Raw genomic sequence first — 23521 nt, 5'->3', positions numbered from 1 at the left:
GCTTCAATGTGAGGTTGGCCAAGTGGAAGATTCCAAAGTGGGAGATTGATGTTTGGAGGATTTGAAAAGAGGTTAGATAATGTGGGCTGTGACAACCTGTTTCAGCAGAACAGAAGCAGTGGACAAAGCCTGTGCCTCACATGAATAAATTCAAGATTAATCTGGCGAAACAATATTTCAGTGAGTGAGTGATCAATCTATGGAATGAGGGACATGAAGGAATAGTTTGTAGTTACCCATTACAAATGTAGAAGTCACACGACATCAGGTTATAATCCAATAGGTTTATTTAAAATCACAAGCTTCTGGAGCACTGCTCCTTTGTCAGGTAAAGTAGAAGGAAGCACACAGGCATAAAATATAAAGATAATGGCAAGATAATTCCAGGTAATTAAGAGTGTCAACAGATAAATACAGAGCGTGGGAGAGGAGTATCGACAGGCTGAATAACCAGTCTTTGCAGGTGGTCAAAAGTGTCAAATGGTGTCAATAAACAGCTGAATAGCAAGGGAAGGGATGGCCTATGAGCCAATTAATTAATCACATCACCTGACGAAGGAGGGGCGCTCCAAGAGCTTGTGATTTCAAATAAACTATAACCTGGTGTAATGTGACTTCTGACTTTGTCCACCCCAGTCATACACCAGCACTTCCACATCATTACACATATAAAGTTAGATTACACTCAGAAAGTAACATGTTCATTAATAGTTAAAGGAATAGTTAATAGACATTATACATGGTGAGTGTCGCATGCCTGAGAGGAACAGATGACTTTAGACATCTGGTTGCTAAAGCTTTTTGTCAGTGGGGTTTTCCTTAGTTCAACGAGGTAAAAACAATGACTGCAGATGCTGGAAACCAGATTCTGGATTAGTGGTGCTGGAAGAGCGCAGCAGTTCAGGCAGCATCCAAGTAGCTTCGAAATCGACGTTTCAGGCAAAAGCCCTTCATCAGGAATAAAACAGGCATCCTTGCAAGAGGATTCGCAGTAGGATTAAAATCAACGAGGTATTCCTGATGAAGGGCTTTTGTCCGAAATGTCGATTTCGAAGCTACTTGGATGCTGCCTGAACTGCTGTGCTCTTCCAGCACCACTAATCCAGAATTTTCCTTAGTTCACACAATCTGTTGTAGAGTCATCAATATAAATTGATCACTGTGGTTAGTTCTCTGATAGGTTGAAGGCTCTGACCAATAGAGTGCTCAGACTGACCCCTTCCAAAATCTCTGTTTGTTTCACAATTGTTCTTCATGCTTTTGCTCTGGCGAGATCAGGGGGCTGTGACTTAGTATTATTGTGTTCCCTCCTTGCAGGAGTTGATTACTGCTTGGTACATTGGCTTCCTGGTGCTGATCTTCTCCTCCTTCCTTGTTTACTTGGTTGAGAAGGATTCAAACACAGAGTTCGCCACTTACGCCGATGCTCTGTGGTGGGGCACAGTGAGTACAACTGTCTTACTGCCTTTCTGCTTTGGAAAGATTATACAATAGACAATAGGTGCAAGAGTAGGCCATTCTGCCCTTCGAGCCTGCACCACCATTCAATATGATCATGGCTGATCATCCTTAATCAGTATCCTGTTCCTGCCTTATCTCCATAACCCTTGATTCCACTATCCTTGAGAGCTCTATCCAACTCTATCTTAAATGAATCCAGAGACTGGGCCTCCACTGCCCTCTGAGGCAGAGCATTCCACACAGCCACCACTCTCTGGGTGAAGAAATTTCTCCTCATCTCTGTCCTAAATGGTCTACCCCGTATTTTTAAGCTGTGTCCTCTGGTTCGGCACTCACCCATCAGCGGAAACATGTTTCCTGCCTCCAGAGTGTCCAGTCCTTTAATAATCTTATATGTCTCAATCAGATCCCCTCACAGTCTTCTAAACTCAAGCGTAGACAAGCCCAGTTGCTTCAGTCTTTCAGCGTAAGGTAATCCCGCCATTCCGGGAATTGACCTCGCGAACCTACGCTGCACTCCCTCAATAGCCAGAATGTCTTTCCTCAAATTTGGAGACCAAAACTGCACACAGTACTCCAGGTGTGGTCTCACCAGGGCCCTGTACACCTGCAGAAGAACCTCTTTGCTTCTATACTCAATACCTCTTGTTATGAAGGCAAGCACGCTATTAGCCTTCTTCACTACCTGCTGTACCTGCATGCTTACCTTCATTGACTGGTGTACAAGAACACCCAGATCTCTTTGTACTGCCCCTTTACCTAAATTGATTCCATTTAGGTAGTAATCTGCCTTCCTGTTCTTGCCACCAAAGTGGATAACCATACATTTATCCAAATTAAACTGCATCTGCCATGCATCTGACCACTCACCAAACCTGTCCAGGTCACCCTGTAATCTCCTAACATCCTCCTCACATTTCACCCTGCCACCCAGCTTAGCATCATCAGCAAATTTGCTAATGTTATTGCTAATACCATCTTCTATATCATTAATATATATTGTAAAAAGCTGCGGTCCTAGCACTAATCCCTGCAGTACCCCACTGGTCACTGCCTGCCATTCCGAAATGGAGCCGTTTATCACTACTCTTTGTTTCTTATCAGCCAACCAACTTTCAGCCCAAGTTAGTACTTTGCCCCCAATACCATGCGCCCTAATTTTGCTCACTAACCTCCTATGTGGGACTTTATCAAAAGCTTTCTGAAAGTCCAGATACACTACATCTACTGAATCTCCCTCATCCATCTTCAGAGTTACATCCTCAAAAAATTCCAGAAGATTAGTCAAGCATGATTTCCCCTTCATAAGTCCATGCTGTCTCTGACCTATCCTGTTACTACTATCCAGATGTGTCATAATTTCATCCTTTATAATAGACTCCAGCATCTTTCCCACCACTGAGGTCAGACTAACTGGTCTATAATTTCATGCTTTCTCTCTCCCACCTTTCTTAAAAAGTGGTACAACATTAGCCACCCTCCAATCCGCAGAAACTGATCCCGAATCTATCTAAAATAATCACCAACGCATCCATGATTTCTTGAGCCACCTCCTTCAGTACCCTGGGATGTAGACCATCAGGCCCCGGGGACTTATCAACCTTCAAACCTAACAGTCTCTCCAACACCAATTCCTGGCAAATATAAATTCCCTTAAGTTCAGGTCCTTCAGCCACTGTTACCTCAGGGAGATTGCTTGTGTCTTCCCCAGTGAACACAGATCTGAAGTATCAATTCAATTCTTCTGCCATTTCTTTGTTCCCCGTAATATATTCCCCTGTTTCTGTCTTCAAGGTTAACACAGGATAGTTCAAACCAAGAGGCAATAAATCAAATTACCATTGGAAAGTCACAGAAATCACTGTTTGTATTCAACGTGTCTCTCCTCTTTATTTCTCTCCTCTCTCCACCTCCTTCTCCTCCTGTCCTCATCACTCCATTTCTCTCCCTCCCCACTCTCACTTTCTTTCTCTCTCCTACTTGCTCTCTCTCCTTCCATTCCTTTATTACTTCTCTATTTCTATCAGTCTCCCAATAACTACTCTGTCCCCCTCTTTCTCTCATTGTGTAGATATGTCCCACTCTCCACTCCCTTCTCTGTCTCTCCCCCTTTTCTCTATCTTTGTCCTCTCTTACCTACCCATTTTTTCTCTTCTCTTTCTCCCAAATACTTACCATGCACCCATTCTCTCAGCCCACGTTGTCTTCCTCCTTGCTGTTTCTCAGCCCTCTTCTCACTCTCTTGCAATTTATCTTACCCTTCTCCATCCCTCTCAAATTATCTCACCCTCTCCCCTCATTCTCTTTCACTTCCACTCTGTCTCTTCTTTCTCTATCCAACTCACTCTGCCCCTCTCCTACTCTCCTGCATTCACTCTCTCATTTCCTGCATTGTCCTTGGTCTCACTCTCATCCTCTACTTTGCTCACTCTCTCGCACACACTCTCATTCTTTCCCACTCTTGCTCACCCACATATTTCACCCTCTCCCATTCAATCTCTCCCTTTCTCTCTCCCACTCATTCTCCTTCTCTCCCACTCTGTCTCTTATTCACACTTGCTACGCCATTCATTCTTAATTCCGCCTCTCTCCCATTGTCCGTTGTCCCACTCATTCTCTCTCTCTTACCCCCCACCCATCCCCTTTCTCTTTGCAACACTATCAAATATCTCTGATTTACAGCCAGACAGTCGGGGAAAAGTCTCCCAGATACAAAATACTTCCCATCACCCACTGCAGTTTATTGTCTAAGTGCCAATTAAAAGGATCACAATTGAAACTGAAACCCCAATGAGGTGCCATACCTGTGATGTGAGAAGTTTATCTCTGACTAACACGTAAGGCACTGAAACTCGAGGATTGGTCTGGAACATAACAAAATCCCATACTTTCTGACCCTGATACTCAGCCCTTTATTAAAAGCTAGGGGTTCAGGAGGATACCACACTGTTTGTCCCTGATACTCAATTCTGTTCAATGTGTTGGAAAACAGCTGGATTCCATACTGTCAGTTCCTCATACTTGACCTTGCCTGATTGTCCTGGGACACAGCAGAATCCCACATTGACTATCCCTAATACCTGATCCTATCTGAAAATCCAAGATCAGTAGTGAAGTGTTTTGTTGAGCCACCCCGCCCTGCTGTGTACATGGCACTGTCAGGATTTGGAGGGGTGAAATTGTATCAGATCCAAAGGCAGATGGATGCAGTTGAACTGTAATCAGCAATCCTTGTTTCTGTCTCTAGATCACTCTGACGACCATCGGTTATGGGGATAAGACTCCAACCACATGGCTCGGGAGGCTGCTGTCAGCTGGCTTTGCTCTCCTTGGGATCTCCTTCTTTGCACTTCCTGCTGTGAGTACCTGTGAACTGGTGAAGAGAGTCACAAATCAAGTGGAATGAAAGCAGCTTTTAGATACATGATGGCTCAGTGGTTCGCACTGCTGCCTCACAGCACCAGGGACCCAGGTTCAATTCCAGCCTCAGGCAACTGCCTGTGTGGAGTTTGCACATTCTCCCCATGTCTGCATGGGTTTCTTCTGGGTGCTCTGGTTTCCTCAAACAGTCCAAAGATGGCCATGAATTGGCAATGCTAAATTGCCCATCATGTTCAGGGATGTGTAGGTTAGGTGTATTAGTCAGAGGTAAATGTAGGGTAAAAAGAGTAGGAGAATGGGTCTAGATGGGTTACTCTTTGGAGGATCAGTGTAGACTTGTTGAGCCAAATGGCCTGTTTCCACACTGTAGGGATTCTATGAACATAATCCAATGCTTTAAAATATCTCTCATAGCACTGAGCTGAAAACTCCCATGCTTAAAGATGAACACTTTTCAAAATGCTGGGAGCAGTACAGAGATAGCTTTGCTCTGTATTCAGCTGCACTATATTGTCATATAAGATCATGGTTCCAAAAAGCTTAATGTTGGAGACTGCATTAAAATCAACCCAATCTGATGATATTGGGTAGGTTTGGGTGGAGATAAAGCACAACTTCTGAGCATCTTATGGAGTGAAGACCCATATCCAAAGTTATCCTTACAGTCTTAGTTGCATTGTCTAACTTACTAATATAAATTGTAACTGATTGCTATCATGCAATAAACTACAAATTGTTTAATTTGTTAAGACTCAACCAGTGGCAGTAAATTCACTCCATTCACAAGATGCCAGTCGTTAGCATTCACTACATGGTGATCAGTGATGGGCATCCTTGATTACTATAAGCTTAGTGTACATCCGGAAGGATGTATTAACATTAGTGTAAGAACAAAGCAGACTCACCTAATCAAACCCGAGATTAATGGAGTACTTTATGAAGAGAGATTGTGTAAACTTCACTTGTATCCACATGAGTTTCAAAGATTAGGAGGTGAATTGGTTTAGTTTAAAGATGATTAAAGGATTTGGTAGAAATTCTAGAGAGAAACTATTTCCTCTGGTAAAAGCTCAATCTTCTCTTTTCAACTTAGAGCCCAACTATTTTAAATCCATAAACACTGCTCGATCACATAAAAGGAACTGGAAATGTGGAATTCCTCTTTCCTAAAAGGTTGTAATGCTAGGACATAATCAGGGCTTTTAAGGCTGAAATCAGTATATTTTTATTTGGCAAGAATATCAGTTTGACATGAAACAAAAATGTGTGAAAGAAGTTCTGATGTAGTTAAGCTATGACCTACTTGATAGTGTAAAGGATAAGGGGCCAAATGGTTTCCTGTTATCCTTATACTGTTTCCCTGGGACAGTTCAGTACAAACACATTTAAAAGTGTCTTAAATTCTTTAAATTCTTAAATTCTAACTGCAGATTGTTAAAACTTTGAACATAATGGACAATTTTAATTCTCCTCCCAGAGGACACTAAGCAGGATGGCGGTAACTTTCCCAAAGTGGGTTCCCACCCCCACAAATCTCTCAGACAGTCAAGCCACATTCAAGTTTAGAAAAGCCATGTAATCTGCAGGTCCTGTGATGTTGCTGAGACCTTGACTACTTGAAACAAGTCAGGGATCTGCTGGGATCCGATAATTATGAGAGCTGACCTGCCAAAGGGAAAGAAGCATAGAGTCATAGAGATGTGCAGCACGGAAACAGACCCTTTGGTCCAATTCATCCATGCCAATCAGATATCCTAAACTAGAGTCGAGAGTGTGGTGCTAGAAAAGCACATCATCCAAGGAGCAGGAGAGTCAATGTTTTGGACAAAAGCCCTTCATCAGGAATGATAATGCTCCTGATGATTTTCGGGCAAAAACCCTTCATCGGGATGATGATGCTCCTGATGAAGGGCTTTTGCCCGAAATGTCAACTCTCCCGCTCCTCAGATGCTGCCTGACCTGCTGTGCTTTTCCAGCACCAAGCTCTCGCCTCTGATCTCCAGCATCTGCAGTCCTCACTTTTGCCTACATATCCTAAATTAGTCTCATCCCATTTGCCAGTACTTGGCCCATATCCTTCTAAAACCCTTCCTATTCATGTACACAAGCAGATGCCTTTTAAATGTTATAATTGTACCAACCTCGAAAGGCCTCAAGGGACAAGAGAGTCGCGTTTCAAGCAAAAGCTCTTCATCAGGAGCATCATCGCCTGATGATGAGTTTATGCTCAAAACATCGATTCTCCTGCTTCTTGGATGCTGCCTGACCGGCTGTGCTTTTCCAGCACCACACTTTTCAACTCTGATCTCTAGCATCTGCAGTCCACACTTTCTCCTAATTGTACCAACCTTCACCACTTCCTCTGGTAGCTCAAGGCATACACGCACCATCCTTTGCATGAAAAAAATTGCCCCTTAGGTCCCTTTTAAATCTTTTCCCTCTCACCCTAAACCTATGACCTCTAGTTCTGGACTCTCCCAACTAAGGGAAAAGATCTTGTCTATTCAACCTATCCATGCCCCTCATGATTTTATAAACCTCCATAAAGTGACCCTTCAGCCTCCGATGTTCCAGGGAAAACACCCCAGTCTGTTCAGCCTCTCCCAAGAGCTCAAACCCTCCAACCCTGGCAACATACTTGTCAATTTTTTTTCTGAACCCTTCCAGGTTTCACAACATCTTTCCTATAGGAGGGAGACCAGAATTGCACACAATATTCCAAAAGTGGCCGAATCAATGTCCTGTACAGCTGCAACATGACCTGCCAACTCCTATACTCAATGCTCTGACAAATAAAGGAAAGCATACCAAATGTCTTCTTCACTATTCTATCTCCCTCAGACTCCACTTTCAAGGAACTATGAACCTGCACTGCATGGTCTCTTGGTTCAGCAACATCCCCTAGGACCTTATCATTATGCTTTGCCTTTCCAAACTGCAGCACCTCACGTTTATCTAAATTAAACTCCATCTGCCACTCTTCAGCCCATTGGCCCATCTAATCAAGATCCTGTTGTACTCTGAGGTAACCTTCTTCATTGTCCACTAGACCTCCAATTATGGTGTCAGAGTTTACCCATTCTCAATTGTAATACCCCAAATATCCCATTATTTAGGATAGAAAAGTGGGTGGGAATCTGTGAACAACATATAAAAACATACAAATTTGTAAATGTGGTTAAAAATATGTTCAAGGGAGTTGATAACAGGAGTGTCATCAAACAACATAAAACCAAATAAGCACTGAAAAATGTGTTGCTGGAAAAGCACAGCAGGTCAGGCAGCATCCAAGGAGCAGGAGAATCGACGTTTCGGGCCTAAGCCCCCCTGAGGAAGGGCTTATGCCCGAAACGTCGATTCTCCTGCTCCTTGGATGCTGCCTGACCTGCTGCGCTTTTCCAGCAACACATTTTTCAGCTCTGATCTCCAGCATCTGCAGTCCTCACTTTCTCCCATAAAACCAGATAAGACAATATTAAGACAGGGTGACCAAATCTGAGAAAAGTAGGTTTAAGTGAAGTCTTAATGGAACAGAATGAGGTAGGGAAGTGAAGAAATTTAAGGAGGGCTGAAGGCATATCTCGCAAGGGTGGACCTGTTAAAATCAGGACGGCTCTGGAGGCTAGAATTAGGAATGTGCAGCAACCTCAAGGGAGTTGAAAAGCTGGGAGAGAAAGGGAGGAGAGGCTGTCAAAGGATTGGAAAACCCAGAGACTAAGGGAATGATTGTAGTTTATATTTAATTGCTGGTTTGTTGCCAATGCAGCAGACTATTTCTAAGAGCATTAGATTGGTGTTTCAAAACAGCATTAATCACCAAGGGCAGACCTTGTAATTCTTGAAAGCTTTGTGCTGTATCTCTACTTAATTAACACAACGTTTTAATGTAAGTAATTTTCCCAAAGGTCGCATTAACATCACAACAATGTGGATACAAGGTTGCAGTGTCCCTCACGTAACAGAATATATTATTCATTTCTCACAGTATTAAAGGAAGGAAAGCCCTGACTGGTTGTGGGGAGTGCTGCTGGGATTTGGAGTATTACAGGCTGCTGTGAAGAGGTCCCTTCTCTTTTTATTGAGCAGGGCATCCCTCACACTCCACTACCAGTCTGTGAATGCTGTGAAGTCACAGCCCAACCATGACATCGCTTGCTCAATAAAGGTCCCACTTTCACACAAATTGAAGACCTTATTTACTAAAACCAATCCCTTGGTACTTAGCATCAAGTGATAGAAATAATTAACCAATCCTGTGCCTGACACCAGGAAAAACATTGTTTCTGGCATAAAATACCAGACGAATTGTGTCAGGGAAGGCAATCATTGTTTACGGTTCTATACCCACTCACAGCAGCCATTGCTCCCTGTTTGTTTGATAAAATGAAGTTTTTCTTGAGATGTGAGTCACATGAATAAACAGGTGTGGTCAGACTACATTCATGTCACAGCTCGCATCCCAGGGACTGTCCAGGATAGACCTCATATCATGAGGCACTCAGAAAAATCATTGACCAACTGTCATTGAGGGACTTTGTTCCTTTACCTCAGTGTTGACACATTTGTCGCTGGTGTCCTCATGTTTACAGAACCAGAGCTGGGAGAGAGGGACTTCTAATACATTAAGCAGTTTCCCTGGTTGTCTTGATATAGACACTGGAGGAAAGTATCGGCAGGAAAGAAGAATTTGAATGTTTTGGAAATCTGCCAACATACATTAACATAAGGCTCATTTTGCACAGTCTGAATATTTCTTCAGTTTCAGTCCCTCAGTGTATTCCAAGTTGCCCAACTGGGATTTGACCAGAGTCTGCAGAAACATGTTAAATATTACAGCTTTAAAAGTCCACATGAAGAACCTGTTAAAACCTAGATAAGATCGCATTGTGTGAGATGCATTCCTGGATTCCACATTGCAGCACTAAAACGTTGGAGAAGGTAGAGTAGGGATATGGGCCAAATGCTGGCAAATGGAACCGGGTCAAATTGGAACGTCTGGTTGGTGCAGATGAGTTGGACCAAAAGGTCTGTTTCCGTGATTTCTGACTCTATGACTCAGTGGACTCATTGTCTTGTGTGAGGAAAGACAAATGTAAAACAAAAATTTCAATACAGATTGCAGAGAGATATGATCAAAGTGATAACTTTTCAGAGGCGAGCTCAAAGGAAGTACAATCAGAGTCTTTCCAGCAATTGAAGAGTCCAGCAGGGACTATTATAATTCTTCAACATTTTCTCGTATTGGACGTGTAAACCAGTTAGACTGGCAATGAACAATATGTTTTCATGACTTTTATCACAGGGTATTCTTGGCTCAGGGTTTGCCTTAAAAGTTCAAGAGCAACATCGTCAGAAACATTTTGAGAAGAGAAGGAATCCAGCAGCCAGCCTCATTCAGGTAGGCCCCATGATGATTGATAATGTGTCAAAGTATCAAGAGCATCAGTCTGTTCTGCTGCACTGTCAGAAACAAGTAACTCAGACAAGGGAGCGACAAATGTATATATTGATCTTGAGAAAAGGAAGTTGTACTCCCTTGGGGAGAAGGTGTCTCTGATTGATGAGCTGATGATAGGATTCTGTGAAGAAAGGGCTCAGAAGCAAAGGAAACATGATGTGCTTCACCTCAGTAAGGAAGGGCAGAGCTCAGGATCTGAGACTGAACTAACAAATCAGAGTAACTCAGATAGTTACTCACTCACACTTACTCCCATTCTATTGTTCATGTGTAAAAACTGAAAGATCATGGGAATTTGAAGAGACACAAAGAACAGCAAGATGTGCAAAACAGTTCATAAGAAATACAAAAGGGATGAAAATACACAGGCAAAAATTGTGTTTTCTACCCATATATTCCATTCTGGGGCATTGCAGCTGCCTGGGACCATTGCAATCCCAGCAGACTTCCAACTGACCAGCAGATCTTGGGAGTGGGAGGGTGTCCCTTAAAAGGATGAAAGCCCTGACCATCGGCTGGTAAATGGCTGCTGCACAAGAAATGCAGTCAGGGATCCCATGTCAAGCTGAGGCAGTGACACCCCTAACTTGCTGTCTAAGGGATGCAACCTTTTACTGTTCCTTAAAATCCTGGCCTAGGGCTTCCACATCCAAAGGAGAGTTAAGATATCATGGGCTGTTATGGAAATAATCACAAAAAGTTACATGAAGCCCCAGTTAGATCACATTTAAAATCTGAGCTGATCTGGGTATCACACCCTTAGATTACATTGACCTTGGAAGGAAGGCTGTGTAGATTTACCAGAATAATGCCAAGGTTCCAAGGGTTAATTTGTAAGAAGAGACTCCACAAAATAGGGGTGTATTCTACTGGAATTTAGAAGGTTAATGGATGATTGGACCAAAGTTTTCATGATATTAAGGGAAGTGGATGGTGTGGATGGAGGGAAATTATTTCTACTGGTTAGGGAACTGAGGACTAGATGATACAGTCTGAAATCTAGAGCCAGAAATGGTAGGAGTGAAGTTAGAAATCACTTCTACAAGGACAGATTGGTGAAGCTTTTTGTTAACCAAAGTATTAAGGAAGGAAGATGATGCAAAAGCCATCTATGGAGTGAGGTCATAGGTCAGCTTTGATCTAATTGAACAGGCATATGAGGTTAAATGGTCTTCTCCTGTGACTATGTTTTGACACAGATCCTCATATGCAGTTACAGATTGAGATACACGTAACAACAGAATTGTTTTCTGCCCCTGGAGGCAGGGTGATCCATTTAATCAGGCAAGAGGGTGCAGGGTGGAGAACTCATCACCTTCCTGACTCCTCACCACCATTTCCCTGACACTACAAGCTCCAGTGACAAGTCTGTGGTCTCGGCTACCTGTAGTACCAGCAGTAGCTACCAGTGTAAATGGTGCTGTCAGAACTGCATAGCAACCAGATTCTGATTGGCCGGCAGCTCTCAGAGGCAGAGAGTTTCCTGAGAACAACAAGGACCAGGTAAGTGCCCGAGTGGCAATAAATCAGATCTCGGGGTTTGGAATGGCCGAGGCGTGCTGTCCAGCTGATGGATGGACCCACCACCACAAACATTAAATTCTATCTCCTGTATTACTGAGTTAGGCAAAAGTTGAGTGTGAAATGTTTTATTCAAAAGCGTTTCTTTTCAGTCCCAACAATATTCATCAATTGCAACAAAATGAAGTTTATCTTCTGGGCCTTGTGTTTCATGTGTTATGAGAGGAGTGGAATATAAAAGTAAGGATGTTCTGCTTTAGTTATGTAAGGCATTCATGAGACCATCTCTCGAATAGAATGTGCAGTTTTGGACTCCTTCTTTAGGAAAGGATGACAATGCTTTGGAGGCAGTTCAGAGGAGTTTTGATACCTGGAATCAGTGGGTTGTCTTCTGAGGAAAGATTGAACAGACTGGACTTGTTTCCACTGGCGTTTATTAAGGTGGTAAAATGAAGTGTATAAAATCCTGAATGGTCTTGACAAAGTGGACAGAGAAAGGATGTTTCCTCTTGTGAGTGGGTCCAGAACTAAGGGACACTGTTTAGAAATTAGAGGATCACCTTTTTAGGACAGAAACTAGATGAAATTGTAACTGTCAGATTGTTCTGCAACTTTTAGAACTCTTTCCTTTGGAAGACAGGTCATTAAATATTTTTAAGATAGACCTGAATAGATTCTTGCTAGGCTATGAGATCAAGGGTTATTGAGGGTAGATTGGAATATGGAATTTGAAACACAAGTAGATCAGTCATGGCCTTATTGAATAGCAGAAAAGGCTCAAGGGGCTGAATGACCTACTTCTAATCCTGCTTCATATGTTTGTTCATTATTGGCTGTGCTGAATATGAAAGATATATTATCGACTGTTAGCTTTTAAACTTTACTCTATCATTTGGTGATTTCTTCTTACTAATGTTCTTCAAAGAAAATTAAGTAAAATCACATTAATGTCACAACAATATCAACAATTGCTGTGAGTGTTTTCCTGTCCTGTTACAATTGGTGATTTGAAGCAATAGTTTAATTCTTTCTCCAAATCTCCTCCTAGCCCAAATTGAACTCTGTTTCCCATTCTGCAGATTAACTAATTAGTATCAGTGGGCCCAGATGGTTTGACTTTCATAGAGATCTGGAAATTCACAACTGAAACGTGAGCCTGTTTTACTCTTTCAGTCTGATCATCTCCTTACATTCTGGATGTCTTCGGTCCAAATGTCTCGGAGGATATCTCAGAGAGGGTGCAGAATGTTCTCACGGGGGAGAGGGGCCAGCAAGAGGTCATTGTCCACATTGGAACCAACGACATAGGAAGAGAAAAGGTTGAGATTCTGAAGTGAGATTACAGGGAGTTATTCAGAAATTTAAAAAGGAGGTCCTGGAGAGTAGTAATATCTGGATTACTACGAGCTAGTGAGGGCAGGAATAGGAGGATAGATGAATGCATGGCTGAGGAGCTGGTGTATGGGAGAAGGATTCACATTTTTGGATCATTGGAATCTCTTTTGGGGTAGAAGTGAGATGTACAAGAAGGATGGATTGCACCTAAATTGGAAGGGGACACAAATAATGGCAGGGAAATTTGTGAGAGCTACTCTGGAGGATTTAAACTAGTAACGGGGTGGGGGGGGGGGGGAGGGGTGAGGTGAGACCCAGGGAAATAGTGAAGAAAGACATCAATCTGAAACTGGTACAGTTGAGAACAGAAGTGAGTCAAACAGTCAAGGCAGGCAGGGACAAGATAGGACTAATAAATTAAACTTCATTTATTTCAATGCAAGGGGCCTAACAGGGAGGCAGATGAACTCAGGGCATGGTTAGGAACATGGGACTGGGATATCATAGCAATTACAGAAACATGGCTCAGGGATGGGCAGGACTGGCAGCTTAATGTTCCAGGATACAAATGCTACAGGAAGGATAGAAAGGGAGGCAATAGAGGCCGGGGGTGGAGGTTTTGATAAGGGATAGCATTACAGCTGTGCTAAGGGAGCATATTCCCGGAAATATATCCAGGGAAGTTATTTGGGTGGAACTGAGAAATAAGAAAGGGATGATCACCTTATTGGAATTGTATTATTGACCCCCTAATAGTCAGAGGGAAATTGAGAAACAAACTTGTAAGGAGATCTCAGCCATCTGTAAGAATAATAGGGTAGTTATGGTCGGGGATTTTAACTTTCCAAACATAGACTGGGACTGCCATAGTGTTAAAGGTTTAGATGGAGAGGAATTTGTTAAGTGTGTACAAGACTATTTTCTGATTCAGTTTGTGAATGTACCTACTAGAGAAGGTGCAAAACTTGACCTACTCTTGGGAAATAAGGCAGGGCAGGTGACTGAGGTGTCAGTGGGGGAGCACTGTGGGGCCAGCGACCATAATTCTATTTGATTTAAAATAGTTATGGAAAAGAATAGACCAGATCTAAAAGTTGAAGTTCTAAATTGGAGAAAGTCCAATTTTGACGGTATTAGGCAAGAACTTTTGAAAGCTGATTGGAGGCAGATGTGCACAGGTAAAGGGACGACTGGGAAATGGGAAGCCTTAGGAAATGAGATAATGAGAATCCAGAGAATGTATATTTCTGTTAGGGTGAAAGGGCAGGCTGGTAGGTGTAGGGAATGCTGGATGACTAAAGAAATTCAGGGTTTGGTTAAGAAAAAGAAGGAAGCATATGTGAGGTATAGACAGGATAGATTGAGTGAATCCTTAGAAGAGTATAAAGGCAGTAGGAGTATACTTAAGAGGGAAATCGGGAGGGCAAAAAGGGGACATGAAATAGCTTTGGCAAATAGAATTAAGGAGAATCCAAAGAGTTTTTACAAATACATTAAGGACAAAAAGGTAACTAGGGAGAGAATAGGGCCCCTCAAAGATCAGCAAGGCGGCCTTTGTATGGAGCCGCAAAAAATGGGGGGGATATTAAATTAGCATTTTGCATCAGTATTTACTATGGAAAAGGATGTTGAAGATATAGCCTGTAGGGAAATAGATGGTGACATATTGCAAAATGTCCATATTACAGAGGAGGAAGTGCTGGATGTCTTGAAATGGGTAAAGATGGATAAATCCCCAGGACCTGATAGGGTGTACCCTAGAACTCTGTGGGAAGCTAGAGAAGTGATTGATGGGCCTCTTGCTCAGGAATAGATGAAGGGTTTTTGCCCGAAACGTCAATTTCGAAGCTCCTTGGATGCTACCTGAACTGCTGTGCTCTTCCAGCACCACTAATCCAGAATCTGGTTTCCAGCATCTGCAGTCATTGTTTTTACCTCTTGCTGAGATATTTGTATCATCGATAGTCACAGGTGAGGCGCCGGAAGACTGGAGGTTGGCTAACGTGGTGCCACTGTTTAAGAAGGGTGGTAAGGACAAGCCAGGGAACTATAGACCAGTGAGCCTGATGTCAGTGGTGGGCAAGTTGTTGGATGGAATCCTGAAGGACAGGATGTACATGTATTTGGAAAGGCAAGGACTGATTAGGGACAGTCAACGTGGCTTTCTGTGTGGGAAATCATGTCTCACAAACTTGATTGAGTTTTTTGAAGAAGTAACAAAGAAGATTGATGTGGGCAGAGCGGTAGATGTGATCTATATGGACTTCAGTAAGGCATTCGACAAGGTTCCCCATGGGAGACTGATGAGCAAGGTTAAATCTCATAGAAGACAGAGAGAACTCGCCATTTGGATACAGAACTGGCTCAAAGGTAGAAGACAGAGGTGGTGGTAGAGGGTTGTTTTTCAGACTGGAGGCCTGTGACCAGTGGAGTGCCACAAGGATCTGTGCTGGGTCCTCTACTTTTTGTCATTTATATAAATAATTTGGATGTGGGCATAAGAGGTGCAGTTAGTAAGTTTGCAGATGACACCAAAATTGGAGGAGAATTGGACAGCGAAGAGGGCTATCTCAGATTACAACAGGATCTTGACCAGATGGGCCAATGGCTGAGAAGTGGCAGATGGAGTTTAATTCAGATAAATGCAAGGTGATGCATTTTGGGAAAGTAAATCTTACCAGGACTGATACAGTTAATGGTAAGGTCCTAGGGAGTGTTGCTGAACAAAGAGACCTTGGAGTACAGGTTCATAGCTCCTTGAAAGTGGAGTCACAGGTAGATAGGATAGTGAAGAAGGCGTTTGGTATGCTTTCCTTTATTGGTCAGAGTATTGAGTACAGGAGTTGGGAGGTCATGTTGCAGCTGTACAGGACATTGGTTAAGCCACTGTTGGAATATTGCATGCAATTCTGGTCTCCTTCCTATTGGAAAGATGTCGTGAAACTTGAAAGGGTTCAGAAAAGATTTACAAGGATGTTGCCAGGGTTGGAGGATCTGCGCTACAGGGAGAGGCTGAATAGGCTGGGACTGTTTTCCCTGGAGGGTCGGAGGCTGAGGGGTGACCTTATAGAGGTTTACAAAATCATGAGGGGCATGGATAGGGTAAATAGGCAAAGTCTCTTCCTGGTCAGGGAGTCCAGAACTAGAGGGCATAGGGTTAGGGTGACAGGGGAAAGATATAAAAGAGACCTACGGGGCAACATTTTCACATAGAGGGTGGTACGTGTATGGAATTAGCTGCCAGAGGAACTGGTGGAGGCTGGTACAATTGCAACATTTAAGAAGCATTTGAATGGGTTTATGAATAGGAAGGGTTTGGAGGGATATGGGCCTGGTGCTGGCAGGTGGGACTGCAATGGGTTGGAATATCTGGTCGGCATGGACAGGTTGGACCAAAGGGTTCTTGAGCTAGCCATAATCCCTGAAATAGCAGCCCAGAAGCCAGTATCCCATCACTAAGCCAGCCTTTATTTACACGTGATTTGTACATGGACTCTGACCAGCCAGCTCAGAGCCAGTTGCTAAAATGAAGAGACTCTGAATCTCCTGTTTACATCTGTCAGCCAGAGCTCCCTGATTAACAGGTTAATAACCCCAGTCAAAGATCTTTTATTCAATGCGGTCCACCTGGCCCTGGTCCCAATCACGACATTCTCCTACAGCAACAATGTTTAAAACTGGGGAGCAGGTCAGTCACTTGTCTAATTAATTTGTGTAGAAACATTTAAGCAACAAGTAGATAGAAACTAAAAGTATTCTTACCACGGAGAGCAGAAAGTTTGTAAAAACTATGTCAATCCGTTAACTCAATTTTTTACTATTTAAGACATCAACATGCACCTAGATGATCAACTGTGGATCATCTAGCACTTGTATGTTTATAAAGTGGCCTACCTGAGGTGTTGATATTTAGTTGCTGCCCTGGAGTAAAAGGATCTCAGTGCTGTGTTTTTACCATTGATCCCTTCTCTGCAGGTCAATCAACAAAACCGAAAACAGATTGGAGACAGTAATGTAACCATTTGTTGAAGTAATGATTTTGATTGATGAGACTTTGAAAATGGTTGAAGTACCCAGACTCGCACAGTACCTCGCAAACATTGCTGGGAAATCTCAGCAGGTCTGGCAGAATCTGTGGAGAGAAATCAGAGTTAATGCTTCAGGGCGAGTGAAGGGTCACCGGGCCCAAAACATTAACTCTGATTTCTCTCCACAGATGTTGCGAGATACACTAAGATATTTCAGCAAATTTCTGTTTTGGATTCCAGCATCTGCAGTTCTTTCAGTTTTAGCTTGGAATACAAGATGACTGAGAGAGCTGGAGAGTTGCGGCTGAGTAAGACATTGCACCAATTGTTCTCTGAGTACGAGAAACTTTATCATCTGCATTTATTGTGAACTATTTAATGACAAAGAATTTATTAGAATGTGAATTGTCTAGAATTTTGCTTTTGAACATCTTCTGTTTAAAGACACTTATTAATTTCACGTTTCAACTCATAGGGATTAAATTCCTCAAGAAAAGAAAATCTTTTGGGATACTAACTAGCCTAATTTCACTTTTTAATGTCTTCTGACATTTATGTAGTTTACAAGACGACACATTATTTTGCAAGGATGGTTCATTACTCTCTCAAAGGTCACAACATCAGGTGATGAAGGATGTGAATAAACCTGTTGGACTATAACCTGGTGTCATGTGACTTTTGACTTTGTCTATTCCAGTCCAACACCAGTATCTCCACGTTCACAGGCTCATTACACTAGCATCAAGATTTCTCAAAGTTCAGTTTAGTGACATGTCCCTTCTTACCTTACAGAATGCTTTTTGAAGTGGTGTTCCAGAAGTTACATAACCAGATATCTCACTAATAGAGAGAGAGGGAGAAAGGTGTCTTTCTGAACTTACCTGTACTTACGTCTACTTGTCACCTGGATATTCATTTAGAACTGTGACTTATAATAAAACATTATTCAGCTTGTGAAAGATTAAAGACAGGGCTTCAGCAAAATTATTCTGAAAATGAATAAAATTATCTTAATTAATCAACGTCCTTGGTACAGGTATTGTCTGAACTGCTGTGAGCAATTAATAGCAGTGTTCCACAGGGACTCCCTCAACAGACAAGGCACAGCAGCTCATTCCTCATATGTTAACCTTTATAAATTATTCCTTCATGAATAGATACTGCTGATTGGTGAATGAGAATGGAAGCTGCCAACATGAAGCCCAAAAAACAGCTGAGATTTATTGCCAAGTTTTATTTTAGCTTTTATTTTTATGTAGTGAAGCTGGATTGGGATTAGGAAAGGACAGGTGATGTCAGAAATGATCATCACTCAGTCGAGGAGAGAAGGCCAGGAGTTACATGATGAGGAATGGTTGGATAGATTTGGATTAGTTTCACCAGAGTTTGGAAAATTAACAGATTGAGATGTTAAATATGTTTTGGGAAATTAGAGGGAAGGTAACAATTCCCTCTGGTGGGGAAATCTACAACCACAGGCAGAGTCTAATAAGTTACATCTCAGACATTCAGGAGCTGAGCTACAAAACAGGCTTCAGGAGCTGAATTCCCTCCTCCTATTCCAATGTTCCACCATCAACACAAAACCAACTGAGACCAACGCAAATACAAGTTAGCCAACAACTTTCCTTTGATTTACCAACCCACAGTTTGAATAACATCAGCTACCAAATAGGCTGAATGTTTACATGGAGGCAGGGACACCCACTCCTGTGCCTCTTCTGTCTCTTCCCCCCCACTTAAAAGCCAGGTCCAAGTCTCACCAGGTATGTCCCAAAAGATTTTATGGTTATCAGGCTGTTAATTGGCTCAGGGCAGGACCTCCACTCCATCTGCGAGGAAATCCCAGCTCCCAAGAGCTGACAACCACTCAGCTGACAACAACTGTCCATTTCCAGTAGGGACCAGGTTAGAAAGGAGTTTGATCCACTGAAGCCAGTCATACCTCTGGTGGGATCACCAACAGGATGTCAGGAAGGAACTCCCTGTTGTTGGGGGGGGGTGGGGGGATTTCCACAGATGGACAGGTCTGTCCATTGAGCATAGGGTGCCTGACCAGGAGGTTTACCCACGGAAGCACCTAAAAAAGCCTAATCCCACCAGCTCTTCACCAACCTACTCCCAGCCCTGTTCTGAAGCAGGGAGAGATTGAGGGCCTTAAACAGCTATTAATTAGCCAAATTAGAGCTTCAATTGGCTCAAAGGTTGAGGGGTCATCCAACATCTCCTCCCATCAACACTGGCAAAACTCCAAAGGGGGTGTGTATGCAATAGACTCAACACCATTGCCAGATGGGAGTGTGGGGCATAAAATTCCACACAGTCTCTCTTTTTTTGTTTTGTTTTGTTCCTTTTGTATCCAGCCCAATCTCTCTTTTAAACATGCACCAAATTTGAATTAGTTGTTTATTGTGGGAGAGATGTTTAATCATTGCAAAAACAGCAGTTAGTGAATGGCTCAATGTCATCCAGTGTTGTGATAGAGATCCTGTTCTATATGCATCTGTGTCAAACATATTCATAACATCAGGTCAATATTTGAGATACTGTTCTGAAATCAGCCAATATGTTCTCCTTTCTTTATCATTTAATTGTTTGAGGTTTAACAAAGCGGTCTAATTCGCCGATTTTAACATTTCATGTGGATCTGTAGAATTGGAGCCTGTGAGTAGCAGACTGGATTGAATGCCTGCCACTTTCCCACCCCATAACAGATTTATTACGTCAAAACTTGCTGAAAGGAAAGAAAATGTCATTCGATGTATTTACTGTGTTTCTTTCACCCTGTTTTACTTGCTGATTTCACATGGGTATTTGTACCTTTTACCTTCCCTCTCCACCACCTCCCTTTTGACTTTAGGCTGCTTGGCGGTTGTACTCCACTGATGGTAGCCGCACATACCTGGTGGCCACCTGGCGATTTTATGAGAGTGTCCTGTCTCCACTCAGGCATGTATCAAGTGCTTTGATCATGAACGCACCATTCACTTGGATCCTTTTTACTAACCTGCTTTTTCCATTTTTGTTTCATTTCTTTTCCCCTTTCCCTCTCCTTGCTTGATATCTTTAAATATAATAAAATCTGCACGTAGTATGTGTGGCATAGTTATGCAGCTGATGGGGTCTCGGTTTCCATAGCAACCTGGAAGCCACACTTGAACACCTTGCATATCTGCAGCCCCGCAAAGTAGATACAAAACTGGCGGCTGATGTTGTCTCTTTGACATCTTGTGTTATGGCTTTTAGTTGCATCCCACGTTTTGAAGCTGTTTCCTTCTCTGTTCTCGAGAGAATCACAGCTGTCACATCATTCAGTGAGAGGATCCAGTTACTTTTAAGAGATAAGAGATTGACAGCACTGAAAACAAAGTGTGGAAAAGCACATTTTCAGACCTTCATAAACTTCTTGAACAAAGGCTGTTTTAGTTTTTTTTAATGTTAAAGTGTACACAAAATCTTATTCTCAAAAATTGAAGTTGTTTTGCAATTATCTGCATTTCACAGCTTCATATGAATTAGCTACTTTAATTTGGTTACTTACATGGGCCATAATGCAAGGTCCAGTAAATACAGATTGTGGTACACAGAGGCTATATGGGATCTAAGGCATTGCACCTACCTTGGAATAGTTTGACAGGATATTGTAAAGGGACCTTAACTGAATATCGAACCTGTGCTGTAACTGCCTTGGGAATATTTCTAAGGATTCTATAAAGCATCATTTACCATGTATCTAACCTGCACTATACCTGCCCTGGCAGTTTTTAAAAGAAATTTGTTCATGAATGTGGTCATTGCTGACTAAGCTACCATTTGTGACCATTGAAAATGTGGTCGTGATCTGTCTTCTTGAATTGCAGCAGTTTATGCCATGTAAGTGCATTCACAATGCTGTTGGGAAGGAAGTTCCAGGAATTTGATTGAAGTGATGATAAAGGAATGATGTTGTAGTTCCAAGTCAGGATGGTGAGTGTCTTTGAGGAGAATTTGCACGTCCTGGCGTTCCCATGTATCTGCTGCCTTTATCCTCCTAAGTGGGAAGTTGCAAGTTTGGAATGCGCTGTCAACGAAGCCTTAGTGAGTGCTGCAATGCACTTTGTAGATGATACACTGCTGCCGCTGTCCACTTATGGTGGAGAGAGTGAATGTTGAAGGTGATTAAAGGGGTATTGATCAAACAGACTGCTTTGTCCTGGATAATGTTGAGCTTCTTGAGTGTTGTTGAAACTGCAGTCTTTGAGGCAAGTGGAAGGTATGATAACACTCTCCTGATTTATATCTTGTGTATGGTGGAGCGAAAACAGGAGATGGGTTACTCATCTCAGAATTCGTAGCCTCTGACCTGCTGTTGCAGCCACAGTGTTTTTATGGCCAGTCTAACTCAGGTCTGGTCAAGAAGCATATGCCTTTAGTACAGTTTCTAGAATATTATGAGGGCCCATAACCTTTACAGTATGCAGTGCCCTCTATCATTTCTTAATATCATATAAGATGAAGACTGTTGCAAGTTCTTCAGTCTTATCATCTATACAGATGTGTTGGATGTCAAGATTAGAGTCGTGCTGGAAAAGCACAGCCAGTCAGGCAGCATCCGAAGGGCAGGAAAATCAACATTTCAGGCAAAAGCCCTTCATTAGGAATGAAGCTGGGAGCCTTGGGAGTGGAGAGATAAATGGGAGGGGGGTGGGGCTACGGAGAACGTAGCTGAGAGTGCAGGAGGTGGATGGACGTGGGGGTGAAGGTGATAGGTCGGAGAGGAGGGTGGAGTGGATAGGTGGGAAGGAAGATTGACAGGTGGGACAGGTCTATTTGTGAATTCCTCTCTTCTGGTTAGCTGTCTAATTAATCATCACTAATCACCTCTGGATGTGGCAAGACTGCAGAGTTTAGATTTGATCTATTGGTTATGCCATCACAAGCTTTGTATGTCACATGCTGCTATTCGGCATGCAAGTAGCTCTTTGTTGTAGCTTCATGAGGTTGACACCTCATTTTTAGCTCAACCTGGTACTGTTCATGGCATGCCTTCCTGCACTCTTCATTGAACCAGGACACTTTAGCGCTGAAGAGAGGCTGGATAAACTCAGGTTGTCTTCTTTGGAGCAGAGAAGGCTGACGGGAGGGCCTGGCAAAGATATATAAGATCATGAGGGGCAGGGATAAGGTGAATAGAAAGCAGCTGTTCCCGATATTTGAAATATGAGTAGCAAGGGGGCATAATTTTTAAGTGAAAGGAGGAAGGTTCAGAAGGGATTTGAGTAAAAACTGTGGTAGTTGTCTAGAATATAATTCTGAGAGGGTAGTTGAAGTAGGAAACGCTTAAACTTCAAAAAGTACTTGGGTGAGCGCTTGAACTGTCAGAATATTCAAGGCTATAGGCCAACTGCTGAAAATTGGGATTAGTATAGATTTAGAGCAGCTTTAGCAGTATAGACTCAATGGATGAGGATCTTGTTCTGTTCTGTATGATTCAATGATCGCCTGGCTTGGTGGTAATTGTAGAATGGAGGATATTTGAGTGGACGATAGAATCATAGAATCCTGACAGTGTGAAACTGGCCATTTGACCCAACAAGCCCACACTGACCTTCCAAAGCGTAACCCACCCAGACCCATTCCCCTACCCTATTATCTATCTTTACCACTGACTAATGCGCCTAACCTACACATTCCTGAACACTATGGGCAATTTAGCATGGCCAATTCACCTAACCTGCATATCATCGGACAGTGAGGACACCCAGAGGAACCCACACAGACGTGGGGAGAATGTGCAAACTCCACACAGTCATCCAACTGGAATCGAACTCAGGTCCATGGCACTGAGAGGCAGCAGTGCTAACCACTGAACCACCATGCCACCCTTTTATACAAATAAGGAAAAATAGACAGAGGGAGCTACACTCTGTATCTAATCTACATTTAACCTGCACTAGGAGTGTTCCACAGAACGGTGTAGAATGCACTTTACATTGTATCTCATACATCTTGTACCTGTTGCTAGAATATTTGATAGGACAGTGTAGAGGGATGTTTACTCTGTATCACACTTGTGCTGTACCTGCTCTGGGAATATTTGAATGGATAACATAGAAGAACCTTTACTTTGTAACTGACCCTACTATGCCTACTCTGGAAGTATTCGATAAGACAATGCAGAGGGGTCATCTCCTGTAAAGTACTTGCTCTGGGAGTGTTTCAGAGAGCTTGTCTCTATAACTAAGCACATGCTGCATCTATCCAGGGAATGTTTAACTGGACAGTATTGAGGGAGCTATATCCCGAGCTGTACGTCGCTTGTGAATATTTAATAGGACAATGAGCTTCTCTGTGAACT

General features: G+C 42.6%; 1 protein-coding gene across 1 annotated transcript in view; it reads left to right on the top strand.

Annotated features, from left to right (window-relative positions):
- The window catches only part of kcnq5a (potassium voltage-gated channel, KQT-like subfamily, member 5a), a 249623-nt gene that overhangs the window by 202822 nt on the left and 23280 nt on the right, over positions 1 to 23521 (top strand). Inside the window, exons 5-8 of the mRNA XM_072560155.1 lie at positions 1318 to 1443; positions 4709 to 4819; positions 10145 to 10240; positions 20045 to 20133. Coding sequence (XP_072416256.1) covers positions 1318 to 1443; positions 4709 to 4819; positions 10145 to 10240; positions 20045 to 20133 — 422 coding nt within the window. The remainder of the gene's footprint in view (positions 1 to 1317; positions 1444 to 4708; positions 4820 to 10144; positions 10241 to 20044; positions 20134 to 23521) is intronic.

Source organism: Chiloscyllium punctatum, chromosome 3 (genome assembly GCF_047496795.1).
Source record: "Chiloscyllium punctatum isolate Juve2018m chromosome 3, sChiPun1.3, whole genome shotgun sequence".
NCBI classification, from domain to species: Eukaryota; Metazoa; Chordata; class Chondrichthyes; order Orectolobiformes; family Hemiscylliidae; genus Chiloscyllium; species Chiloscyllium punctatum.
Note: the sequence above shows the minus strand (reverse complement) of the source record. Positions and strands in the feature narration are given on the sequence as shown.